Source organism: Budorcas taxicolor, chromosome 1, assembly GCF_023091745.1.
Source record: "Budorcas taxicolor isolate Tak-1 chromosome 1, Takin1.1, whole genome shotgun sequence".
Lineage (NCBI taxonomy): Eukaryota > Metazoa > Chordata > Mammalia > Artiodactyla > Bovidae > Budorcas > Budorcas taxicolor.
This window is the reverse complement of record NC_068910.1, coordinates 11,699,141-11,709,529: the sequence shown is the minus strand read 5'-3', so window position 1 is coordinate 11,709,529 and position 10,389 is coordinate 11,699,141. Positions and strand designations below refer to the sequence as shown.

The 10,389-nt window shown below is 62.9% G+C and overlaps 1 protein-coding gene across 1 annotated transcript; it reads left to right on the top strand.

Annotated features, from left to right (window-relative positions):
- The first annotated feature begins 313 nt into the window (after nt 1-313).
- Nucleotides 314-7,387, top strand: DUSP7 (dual specificity phosphatase 7). Its single transcript, XM_052638341.1, has 3 exons — nt 314-830; nt 2,291-2,725; nt 5,357-7,387. Exons 1-3 carry the CDS (start codon nt 314-316, stop codon nt 5,662-5,664), a joined length of 1,260 nt encoding a protein of 419 aa, XP_052494301.1. The 3' UTR covers nt 5,665-7,387.
- Nucleotides 7,388-10,389: the final 3,002 nt, after the last annotated feature.

Genomic DNA, 10,389 nt, shown 5'->3' with positions numbered 1-10,389 from the left:
ACCGCTCGCGTGCCCGCAGACCCCGTGGGGAGGGGCGGCGGAGCAGCGGCGCCTTTAAGCTCGGGAGCCGCGGCGCGGCCCCGCCCCCCCGAGGGCGCCTGGGCGCGCGGCCGCCTGAGACGCTGTTTAATTGGGGCTGTCAGGCCGCGGAGCGCGCGGAGGGCCGGGCGGGACGGAGGCCGGGAGGCCGGGGCGGCGGGCGAGCAGCTCGGCGGGAGGCGGGCGCCCGGAGACGCGGCTGGGGCCCGCGCGGCCGGGGCGCCGTCCCAGGGCAGGGCTGCCCGGCCCCGGCCCCGGGCCGCCCGCGCTCCCCATGAAAAACCAGCTCCGCGGCCCCCTAGCGCGGGCGCACATGTCGGCCTCGGGGGCGTCGGCGTCTGGGGACACCGGGGCGGGGTCGGAGCCCGGTGCGGGATCTGGATCTGGCGCCGGCACCGGGGCAGGCGCGGCGGCGGGCGCAGGGGCCATGCCCTGCAAGAGCGCCGAGTGGCTGCAGGAGGAGCTGGAGGCGCGCGGCGGCGCGTCCCTGCTGCTGCTGGACTGCCGGCCGCACGAGCTCTTCGAGTCGTCACACATCGAGACGGCCATCAACCTGGCCATCCCGGGTCTCATGCTGCGCCGCCTCCGCAAAGGCAACCTGCCCATTCGCTCCATCATCCCCAACCACGCCGACAAGGAGCGTTTCGCTACGCGCTGCAAGGCGGCCACCGTGCTGCTCTACGACGAGGCCACGGCCGAATGGCAGCCAGAGCCCGGCGCTCCCGCCTCGGTGCTTGGCCTTCTCCTGCAAAAGCTGCGCGACGACGGCTGCCAGGCCTACTACCTCCAAGGTAAGGGCGGCAGCGAGACCCAGTCTGGAATTGGGGCGCTCCCGTGGCTCCCGGATGCCCCCGACGGAGGCGGCTTTCTCTCCCCGTGCCCGGCCTGTCCAGCCGGCGCCACGTCTCCCCCGCTCGCATCCTCCCCTCCAGGGCTCCCGGCCCAAGCTGTGCGGGTGTAGGCTGGTACAGTAGCCCCCTCTACATCCCTTTCCGGGCATGATCTGAGTGGTCTGAACAAACTTTTCCCCACTTGGGCTTTCCTTTTTTCCCCATTGTTGGGGCCATGGTAGCTCCCAGGTTCCCCCCTGAAGCCCGGCAAAGGAGGGAGGGTGCCCTCCTGGGCACCAGTTCAGCTCCTCCAGCCTGGAATGGGTGTCCCTGGAAGGCCAGAGTTAGGACAGGAACCTTGAATCACCACCCTCAGCCCTGCCAGGGCAGAGGGAGAGTTTGGGGGACTCGGAGGATCCCCATGTGGGGCTTGTCACTGGGGAATCGCCACCTCTTGGAAGTGCTTGGGGCAGGGCTGTAAGGAGTGTCCCTTGCCCCAGCTCTGGTTTTCCGAGACCCCCAAGTCCTTAGCCAGCCACCCCAGAGGTGGTGGAAGGGGGAGGCAGCCCTGGGAGGCGAGTGACTGCAGCCGGTGTTTCCAATTAACATTCCAAAATGGCCTCTTGCTGGCAGCGGGGCGGGCAGACGGGAGGGGAGGGGAGGCCTGCGGCACCCTCGGGCGCAGGGCCCATGCTTAGCTGCAGCGCGCTCCCCATTTCTTGTCCCTGTATAGCCCCCAGCAGCCTCCCCTTCTGTGGGTCCAAGGCCAGGGTCGGGGTACCTTGAGTTCTAAGGTGGGTTATGGAGAAGAGGAGCCAGGACCCCTTTTATGAACTTGCTCCTGCTGGGGGACAGAACCAGCTGATACCTTCACTACCCTCCCTGGCAGTGGTGGGGAGTGGGGGCAAGCACCGGATTCCCAGTCGAAGGCCCAGGCCCTCTGCCTCGAGCTGACCCAGATGCGGCTCTGGCCTGTGATCTCTTCTGTAAGAGGGTTTGCAAACCCAGAGGTATTGGCCTGAGATGGGGTTGTTTGCTTTCCTTTACTGCTTAGCAATTACTGAGCACCCATGGGTGCCTGATGCAGGGGAGCTGTCGAAGAGGCATGGGCTGGATTCTGTCCTCAAGTGCCCTAAAGTCAGTGGTGTGGCTGGCGCCCTGAGGCCCTATGGGTTAGGGTATGGTGCTCAGGCACGTTTCTGTACCACTTGGGGTGTCAGTTTCCCCGTCTGTAAAGTGGGCCACAGGACAGATGAGAAAGCGGGAGAGAGGGTACATGTGTAAATACTCTGCACTGCCTGTGTTGCCCGTTGCTGGTGGCGGGCCCTTGCTGTGGGGAGCCCCGTTTGGGGACACTGGCCAGTGGCCCTGTCGGCCTCACGCGGGCCCTGTCCACCCCTACCCCCCGCCCGGGGCCACAGGTGGCTTCAACAAGTTCCAGACAGAATACTCGGAGCACTGCGAGACCACCGTGGACGGCGCGTCCTCGCCCAGCGGCTCGCCGCCCGCCGCGGTGCTGGGCTTGGGGGGGCTGCGCATCAGCTCCGACTGCTCGGACGGGGAATCAGACCGAGAGCTGCCCAGCAGTGCCACCGAGTCGGACGGCAGCCCCGCGCCGCCCAGCCAGCCGGCCTTCCCTGTTCAGATCTTGCCCTACCTCTACCTCGGCTGTGCCAAGGACTCCACCAACCTGGACGTGCTCGGCAAGTACGGCATCAAGTATATCCTCAACGTCACGCCCAACCTGCCCAACGCCTTTGAGCACGGGGGCGAGTTCACCTACAAGCAGATCCCCATCTCTGACCACTGGAGCCAGAACCTCTCCCAGTTCTTCCCCGAGGCCATCAGCTTCATTGGTAAGAGCTCCTGCGCTCAGGCAGGGGGGCAGGCGTGCGTGTCGAGATGTGTGGGCTCTGGGTGTCGCCCGTGCCTGGCTTGGGTACCTCTGGGCCTGTCGAGGCTTGTGTGGAGCCCTGCGTGTGCCAGCCTGTGCCAATGGGTGTACCAGGGCCCACTGTGAGTCACCGAGGCCCTCGGGGCCAGAGCGGGGCCCCGACCTGCGGGCTCTCCACAGCTGCTGGAGCAGTGTGGACTCTGCTGTCCAGACACCTTGGGTTTTCTGGCTGTGCTGTTTGGAGCTCAGACCTCCCACGGTCTCACTTGCCCTGCGTCACACCTCAGACGTGTTTCTTGAGGACGGGCTGTCACAGTGCCTTGGGGCTCTACTGTGCACCTGAGGGGGCTGAAGGGTAGTCTGGAGCCAGAGGCCCACCCCGACCTGGCAGCTCTTGGGATGTGCTGACCCAAAGAGCCTCAGGGTGGCCTCAGACGTTCCCGGCAGCCTGTGGGGCTGGCTCGGTGTCCAGGCGGCGAGGGGAGGCAGGGGAAGGCCTCCCCCACATCAGCGTGCTCTGCCATCTAGCTCTGCGCCCTCTGAGCCCCTGCATCCGCAGCCTCGGCTGACTCGGGCTCCTTATCTCTGACCTCCCTGCCTGCTTCCTCTCGGCCAGCTGGAAGCTATCAGTCGGCAGGTCACCGTCCCTGGCTCGGCCATCCCCGGGATTCAGGAAAGGGATACGGGACGAGAGGGTGAATGTAATCTCTGAGGCTGGTGACCAGTGTTCTGCCCAGCCTCCGGGCAGCGTTTTCCCGCTGGCGGCCGTGTCCAGTGGAGGGCGTTTTGGTGTCAGCTGGGCCGGGCTAGCTTTAATAACAGGAAGTGGGAGGCTTCCCCGCCTCATCCGCTTACTGGGAACCAAAACTAGGTGCCTGGCTGGGAGGAAGGAAGGAAGCTGGGGCGGGGGAGGGGTTGTGTCAGGGGCTATCCGGAGCTTCCCCGCTCTGCCCTGAGGACGTGCCCAAGAGGGTATGGGTGCCACCTCAGCACTCGTGGTCTCCCCAGCGAGGTGTGGGGTGAAGGGGGTGCCGCACGACTTTCCAGGGCTGAGCCTGATTTGTAGGTGCTTTTATCCTCCTTGAAGGCCCCTTTACATCAGGGGAAGGGAATAGAACAGGATGTAGAGGTGGGGGGAACCGTGCTCCCTGTGTCACAAGAGAAGGAAGTGAGGCTCCAAGATCCCACAGGACTCGGGGATGGCGGGGGCGGAGAGGGGATGAAGCACCGGCCTCCCCAAGACCCAGCCACACCCCTTAAAGAGCTAAAAATAAAGCCAGCAGGAAGTGGTTTTACTTGGGATCACCTGGGTTTGGGGACCAGGCTTCCCCATTATCTTGGTGTATCACCACCACTGGAGGCTTTTCTCCACCACCCCCCTTATCCTGCCCCAAATTTCAAGGTCAGACAACGTGTTCCACGTGAATCTGTGGCGTCTGTCTCTTCCCCTGCTGGTCTTACCCCCAGTCGGTCTCCGAGTCTGGATGAAGCACCTACTGCATCTTCAGCCCTGGGAATCCTCACGTTGGGTTGGGAAAAGGGATGTCGTGCCAGGCCCGAGACAGTGTGCGCCCCCGGGGAGCAGTCTGTGAACCTCTGCACCTCTTGCAGGAGTGGGCCTGGCTCCTGGGGCTCAGGCGGGAACCCCGCGGGCCCCAGGGCTGCCTCTCATTCATATCTGTCCCCAGCACGGCCTTGGCACAGCGCTGCAGCTGCCCTCGGGTCTGGTGGGGAGAGCATAGGACTGAGCTGGTCAGTGGCTCAGCCAGCATGTGAGCTCCGACTGCGTGTCAGTAGCCTGGCACCACACTGGGGAGGGTGCAGGGATTGCTGACGGAACTTGAGTGGCTGTGTTGGGAGGTGTCACTGGCACATGGGCCGGGGAACAGTGGAGGAAGTGGGCTGGGTGGGCCCCACTTAAGATCCACTGGTGAGGCTAGGCGTGGCCCTGGTCCCCCATCTATTCAGGAGCAGGACTCAGGTCCCCAGGGACTGGCTGGGCCCAGTCCAGAGCTGAGCGTTGCCCGCTGGTCCCTTGCGGAAGGGCCTCCATGACGCCCATGGCCCGAGGAGGCTCTCGGGGCACCCCTGGAGCTGCCCCAGGAGGTGGGCTAGCAGGGGTGAGTGCTGCGTGTTAGCAGGAACCCTTGTGTGGCCTTGTCACTGCGTGTGTCTGCCTGTCTCATTTACAAGATAACCTTGGTAGCCATGCTGCAGATGACCCGAGAGGACGCAGGTGACTCCTCGGCACGTCACACGTAGCACACAGTTCCAGCAGCGGGAAGACTGGCAGCAGGCACAGGGCTCGTGGAGCCCTCCCTGGGCTCAGATCTCTCTAAGGGCCCAGTGAGTAAGCAGGTCCGTCCGACAGAGCAGAAACCGAGGTGCAGGCATGTCAGCTGGAACTGTGGCAGAGCCCCGCCACGGTCACGCTCTTGACCTCGACCCCAAGTTGCTGTCCCACCCGCCTGGGACTTCACCAAGTCCCTCGAGAGTCGGGCGGCACCAGTCCCTTGCCATGCCCCTCTCTGTGCCCGCCCCGCGGGAGCTCCCTGGAGGAGGCACCAGCCTGACCCATGCCCATGTATTGCAGATGAGGCCCGCTCCAAGAAGTGCGGGGTCCTGGTGCATTGCCTAGCGGGCATCAGCCGCTCGGTGACCGTCACGGTGGCCTACCTGATGCAGAAGATGAACCTGTCGCTCAACGACGCCTACGACTTTGTCAAGAGGAAAAAGTCCAACATCTCACCCAACTTCAACTTTATGGGGCAGCTGCTGGACTTCGAGCGGACGCTGGGGCTGAGCAGCCCGTGTGACAACCACACCCCCAGCGAGCAGCTCTACTTCTCCACACCTACCAACCACAACCTGTTCCCACTCAACACGCTCGAGTCCACGTGAGGCCGGGGGCATGGGGCGACGGGCCAGCCCCCCCACCCCGGGCCCCCACAGGGCCCGCCGGGAGGGCCCAGGCCTGCTGCCTCTGGCCCGAGGAACCCAGACATCACCTGTGCCCAGAGGTGAGCTCCCCTCAGCGTCCCACAGCCAGGCCTCCGCCGGCAGGACTTTCCGGAGGGGCCCGAGGCGATCAGACACATGGCTTTGGGAGTCCCTCGGGGCCTCTCCTTGTCCCAGGACACTCCTTTCTGCTGATGGCTCAGCCAGTTTGGCTGTTTTTTTAAAAGACACACCCACGGACCTGAGTTTACTTTTTACTTTCGGCAGGTAAACCCAAGCTCCCTGGAGCAGAGAGCGTGTTGAAGCTCTGCTTGATTGTTCCTTTTTGTAATGGAAAGTGTTATTTTCAGGCTATGTGCAACAGTGGATTGTATAAACCAGTATTTCATCCCTTTCTTGATCCAGTGAGAGAGAGAGAGAGAGGTGTTATCAGTTTGTTTTTCTTCCTATTTCAAACAGCAATTCTTGAGTTTTTGTTTCTGTTTTAATGGAAAAGACAAACCCCACGTTGATCTTGACCAAATGCACTTTGCACATGTGTGAAGCCTCCGTTTCTGCAGCGGCCCTTAAAGGGGTGGTTCACTCCTCCCAGCAGGGGTCTCCCAGGCCTGGCTGCATCTCCTGCTTCTCGGAGCCCAGCCTGGCGCTGCATTCGCCTGTGATGACCGCTGTGAGTGGTGGGCTGGACGGGTAACCTTTGCCTTCTCTGCCCACCCACTTGCCCTCTGGTGGTCGCTGCAGACCACCCCAGGCAGAAGAGGAGGCCACAGGGGACTGCCAAGCAGTAGCATTAACCCTCTGGGCTCAGCCCCGAGGAGGGCCCCAGGCCCTTTTTATCCGTACCCACTACTTCTGTCTCTCTCTCTCTCTGTTTCTAGCTGAGGGTGCAGGCCCAGTGGCTGGGGAAGTTTAGGTGGAGGGCACAGCCCCGCCTCCCAGGTCTCCTCCCCACCCCTGGTTGTTGCTTGGGTTCCAACCGCCACTCCCAGCCCCTCAACCCGTGGGAGCCGGCCCTGTGCTTGCTTTGCCCATGCCTTGGATTAAGAAGCTCACATCCATTTCAGTCCCGGGGGGTGGGGGCGGTGGGGCAGCAAGGGCAGACAGGGAAAGGGTTGTGAGGCCTGTCCATCCCGCCACCCAAGCCCGCTGTCCGCAGAACAGAGCCACGGGTTCCGGTATCCTCCCCAGTTTTGTTCCTTCTCCAAGCTCCGTTCTCCCGGATGGTAGAGCTGCGTGGGGGCCTCCGGGAGGGCCGGGGTCCCTGAGCGAGCCAACACTCGGCATGTGAGCGAGGCCACGGAAACCCTGCCCCAATGCATCTTACCTCACAGGGCTGGTTTTCAGGGATTCTTCAAGGCAGCAGGTGAAAAATCTTGCCACAGTTAAGAAATTGACAAGAAGCTTCCATGCTGTGTACATGGTTCTCTTTCTCTCTCTTTTTTACCTTTGAAAAGAAAAACCCAGAAAAACGCACCAGATTTGTGTAAATGAGGGTATGCCAACAAGGGTGGCCAGTTTTGCTTTATGATCTTATGAAGGAAGATTTGTGACCCTACATATACACACACACACACAAACACACACACACATACACATATATATATATATATATTCCCGAACCAGCAACGGGACTTTGTTTATATTGCAAATAAATATTATTTTTTCTTTAAAATGAGTGGTGTCTGATAAGGGCCAGGGCAATGAGGAGAAGCACTATGGCCATGTCCAGGGGCCTGCTGGGCACTTACTGGGACTGGTCAGAAGCGCCCAAAGCTGGGAGGAGCAGCTGGGGTGTGGGTCGGCAGGGACACTGGGGCTTTGGCCCGCTGGGTGACAGGGAGCGAGGTGTGGAGACGTTCTCTGCACCAAGGTCACACAGCAGAGCCCCTGCTTGCCCAGACACACCCAGTGTTGCCCACCTAGACGCTGCCCAGACTGCCCAGCCGCCCCAGGTCCTGACTGGCCCCCACAGCCATGGCCCTTACTCTTGCTGCTCTTGGGGATGGGACATGGGCTGTGCATCTGTCAACCTCACTCTCCCCCGCACCGTCCCTAGGATGCCTGCAGGACCTGATGCCGGTCAGTGAGTGGGCCAGCCCTGTGGGAGCCAGGTCCCTCAGCCCCCCGAGCCACAGCATCCATTTCTGTGCGGTGGGGCCAACACACCCCGATGCCCAGTGCACTCCCGTTCAGGCACAATGAGCCCCTCACCTTCATTTCCTGGTCTTGACCTGGGCCTACAGGGAGGCCTGGTCCATGCCTGGCTTCCTCAGGGCAGCTGAGTGGCAGCCCTCCAGGCGGGCCCCTCTGGAGGCTTCAGACTCAACCCTGGGGGGAGCAGGGGACACGGAAGGGGCCGGGAGGGGCTGGAAGGCCATGGCCCAGGGAGCGAGGCCCCCAGTGGGAGACGGGGAACTGGGAGCCCCACTGCAGGGGCTTCACCTCTGACCGAGTCGGCCCCAGTCGGAAACTTGGGGGTCTGGGTTGCTGACTCCCGTCTGCCCATCTCTGCTGCCCGCCTGGCGTTATCCCTTCTGCTGTGGCCAGCACTGGACCAGCTCCAGATGGCAGGTAGGTGGGCACGGTGGGAAGAGTGAGTGATTCAGCTGCTTCCTTAGGACTCCCCACCTTGGGGCCGCCAGGCTCCTTCCTGTGTCCCGCCCCATCTCGCCATGAGTTACATCCAACGTCCAGCCTCAGCCTCACTCGTCTGTCGTGAGGGCCCCATGGTTCGAGCCCCAGCTGTGTGGCTGTCGGCCTTCTCATCTTCCTTTCTTTGGCTGCGCTGGGTCTTGGTTTAGGGACTGGGGATCTAGTTCCCTGAAGGGAGGGAACCCGGGCCCCCTGCACTGGAAGCATGAGGTCTCAGCCACCAGACCACCAGGGGGATGTCCCCAGCCTTCCCATCTTTAGAACTGGGGAACACCAGGCCTGAGGGGCGGGAGGAGGCAGTTCTCACAGTGTGGGCAAAGGGGCGGGGGCTGCCTTTGCTCGGGGGCTCCCGGGGGCCTGGGTCCTTCTGTGCCAGGGGCAGGCAAGGGGGTGGGGGCCTGAGCAGGCAGAGACTAGGCCTTTGTTCCCTCTCGCTGCCCTCCGCCTGGGCTGGGGAAGCCCGCGGGGGCTGGGCTGGGGGCTGGGCCCTCGACAGCCTGAGTAAGTGCCTGGCAGTGCCAGCGTGCCCAAGCACAGGGCTGGGGGGGCAGGGGCGGGGAGCGGCAGTCTCCTCCGGAGCCAGTCCTCCAGCCAAGGGCTGAGGGGCGATGCCTCCTACGCAACCCTAGGCCTGGGGGCCTCTCTGACCCTCGGTCCTCATCTGCAGCAACACCCACCTCACTGCCTGCCTGGCTGAGATGGAGACAGAGGGACAGGGCATGGCTGGAGCCCTGGGTCCTTGCTCTGACCTTGGCCCAGGCCACACCCTGTCCCCACGTTGGGTCCCAGGTCGTGCCTCATGGGCCCTCACTCTTGAGAGCTTGCGATTCCAGTCTGTTTTGGCCGTGCTGTCCCACCGCCCCATGGGCACCGTCCATCCCAGGCGTCTGGCTGAGGTCTGGCCACCAGCGGGGCTCAGGGGCGCCTGGCCCCCTCTCTGTGCCCTCAGTCCATCTCTCTCCTCCTGACCTCCTTTTTCTCGCCTCCCTTTGGGTTCCCGTTTCTGTCCCCATCTCAGCCCGGGCCCCCAAGGACCCCCTCATCCACTTAGCGTTCTCGCAGGAGGATCTGAGCCAATCACTCCCTCACTTGCACATTCATCCAGCAGCCGTTTCCTGGGCCGACTAGGCACATGTTCCCAGGAGTGGGAACATGCCTGAGGGAAGCTCAGTGATGTCAGGCTGGGTGGCAGGATAATGGGGCCTCGGCTGTCCTGTGATATATGAATCAGGTGCAACAGCAGGAGTGACTAAGGCTGGACACAAGAAAGAACTTGCAACCTGTGGAGGAGTCACCTTGAAGCGGGTGTGACAAGGAGCCCACAAGAGATGAACTCTCTCTTGGGGGGTCCTGCGCTGGGCCTGGGGCAGAGGGAGGCAGCCCTCAGGAGAGGGGCCCCTCCCCTTCCCCCAGGGCCGCTCCCCAGAGTGCAAACACAGTCATCCCCAGTGAATGGGGCAGGGCGGAGGCAGGCAGCAAGACTGTGCTGGAAACCTGCCGCCACCGCCCGGCACACGCAGGCTGGTCCCCGGATGCCGTGTCTGCAGCGGGCAGGCCCTCCGCATCAGCGCCGATGTGGCCGGGAACACTCCTTAACAGAAGCCAGAGACGCTGAGCAGAAGCAAGGCCTTCCCACCCTGTTCCCCCAGTCTTCACACCCACGGGGCTGGGAGCCTTCTCCCTCTGGCCCTGTGGAGGGCCAGATCCACGGGCGCGTGTGCACACACGGCCCCCTCATTTCTCAGGCAAGGCAAGCCCAAGCAGGTCTCAGGGTGATGAAGGAGCCGCCTGCCTCTGACTCCAGCCTCCTCTCATCAGGGTGTGGCCGGTGAGGTCATCCCTTCCCAGGCAAGGCCATTATAGACCATCATTAGCGACTCCCCAGGGGTAAGATGAGGCCTCAGCCACACCGTCTCTGGCTGTGGGCCAGATGAGCCCTGACGGACGACAGGGGACGCCAGCCCCTGCCAGATCCACTTTGTTCAGGCAGGCTGTCCCCTTCCCAGGGCTGCTCAT

Bases quoted from the DNA above. Each gene is read 5' to 3' on its own strand.
- DUSP7 (XM_052638341.1), top strand. From the start codon at position 314: ATGAAAAACCAGCTCCGCGGCCCCCTAGCGCGGGCGCACATGTCGGCC. The intron at 831-2,290 runs GTAAGGGCGGCA...CCGGGGCCACAG, and splicing joins CCAGGCCTACTACCTCCAAG to GTGGCTTCAACAAGTTCCAG. The intron at 2,726-5,356 runs GTAAGAGCTCCT...CATGTATTGCAG, and splicing joins CGAGGCCATCAGCTTCATTG to ATGAGGCCCGCTCCAAGAAG.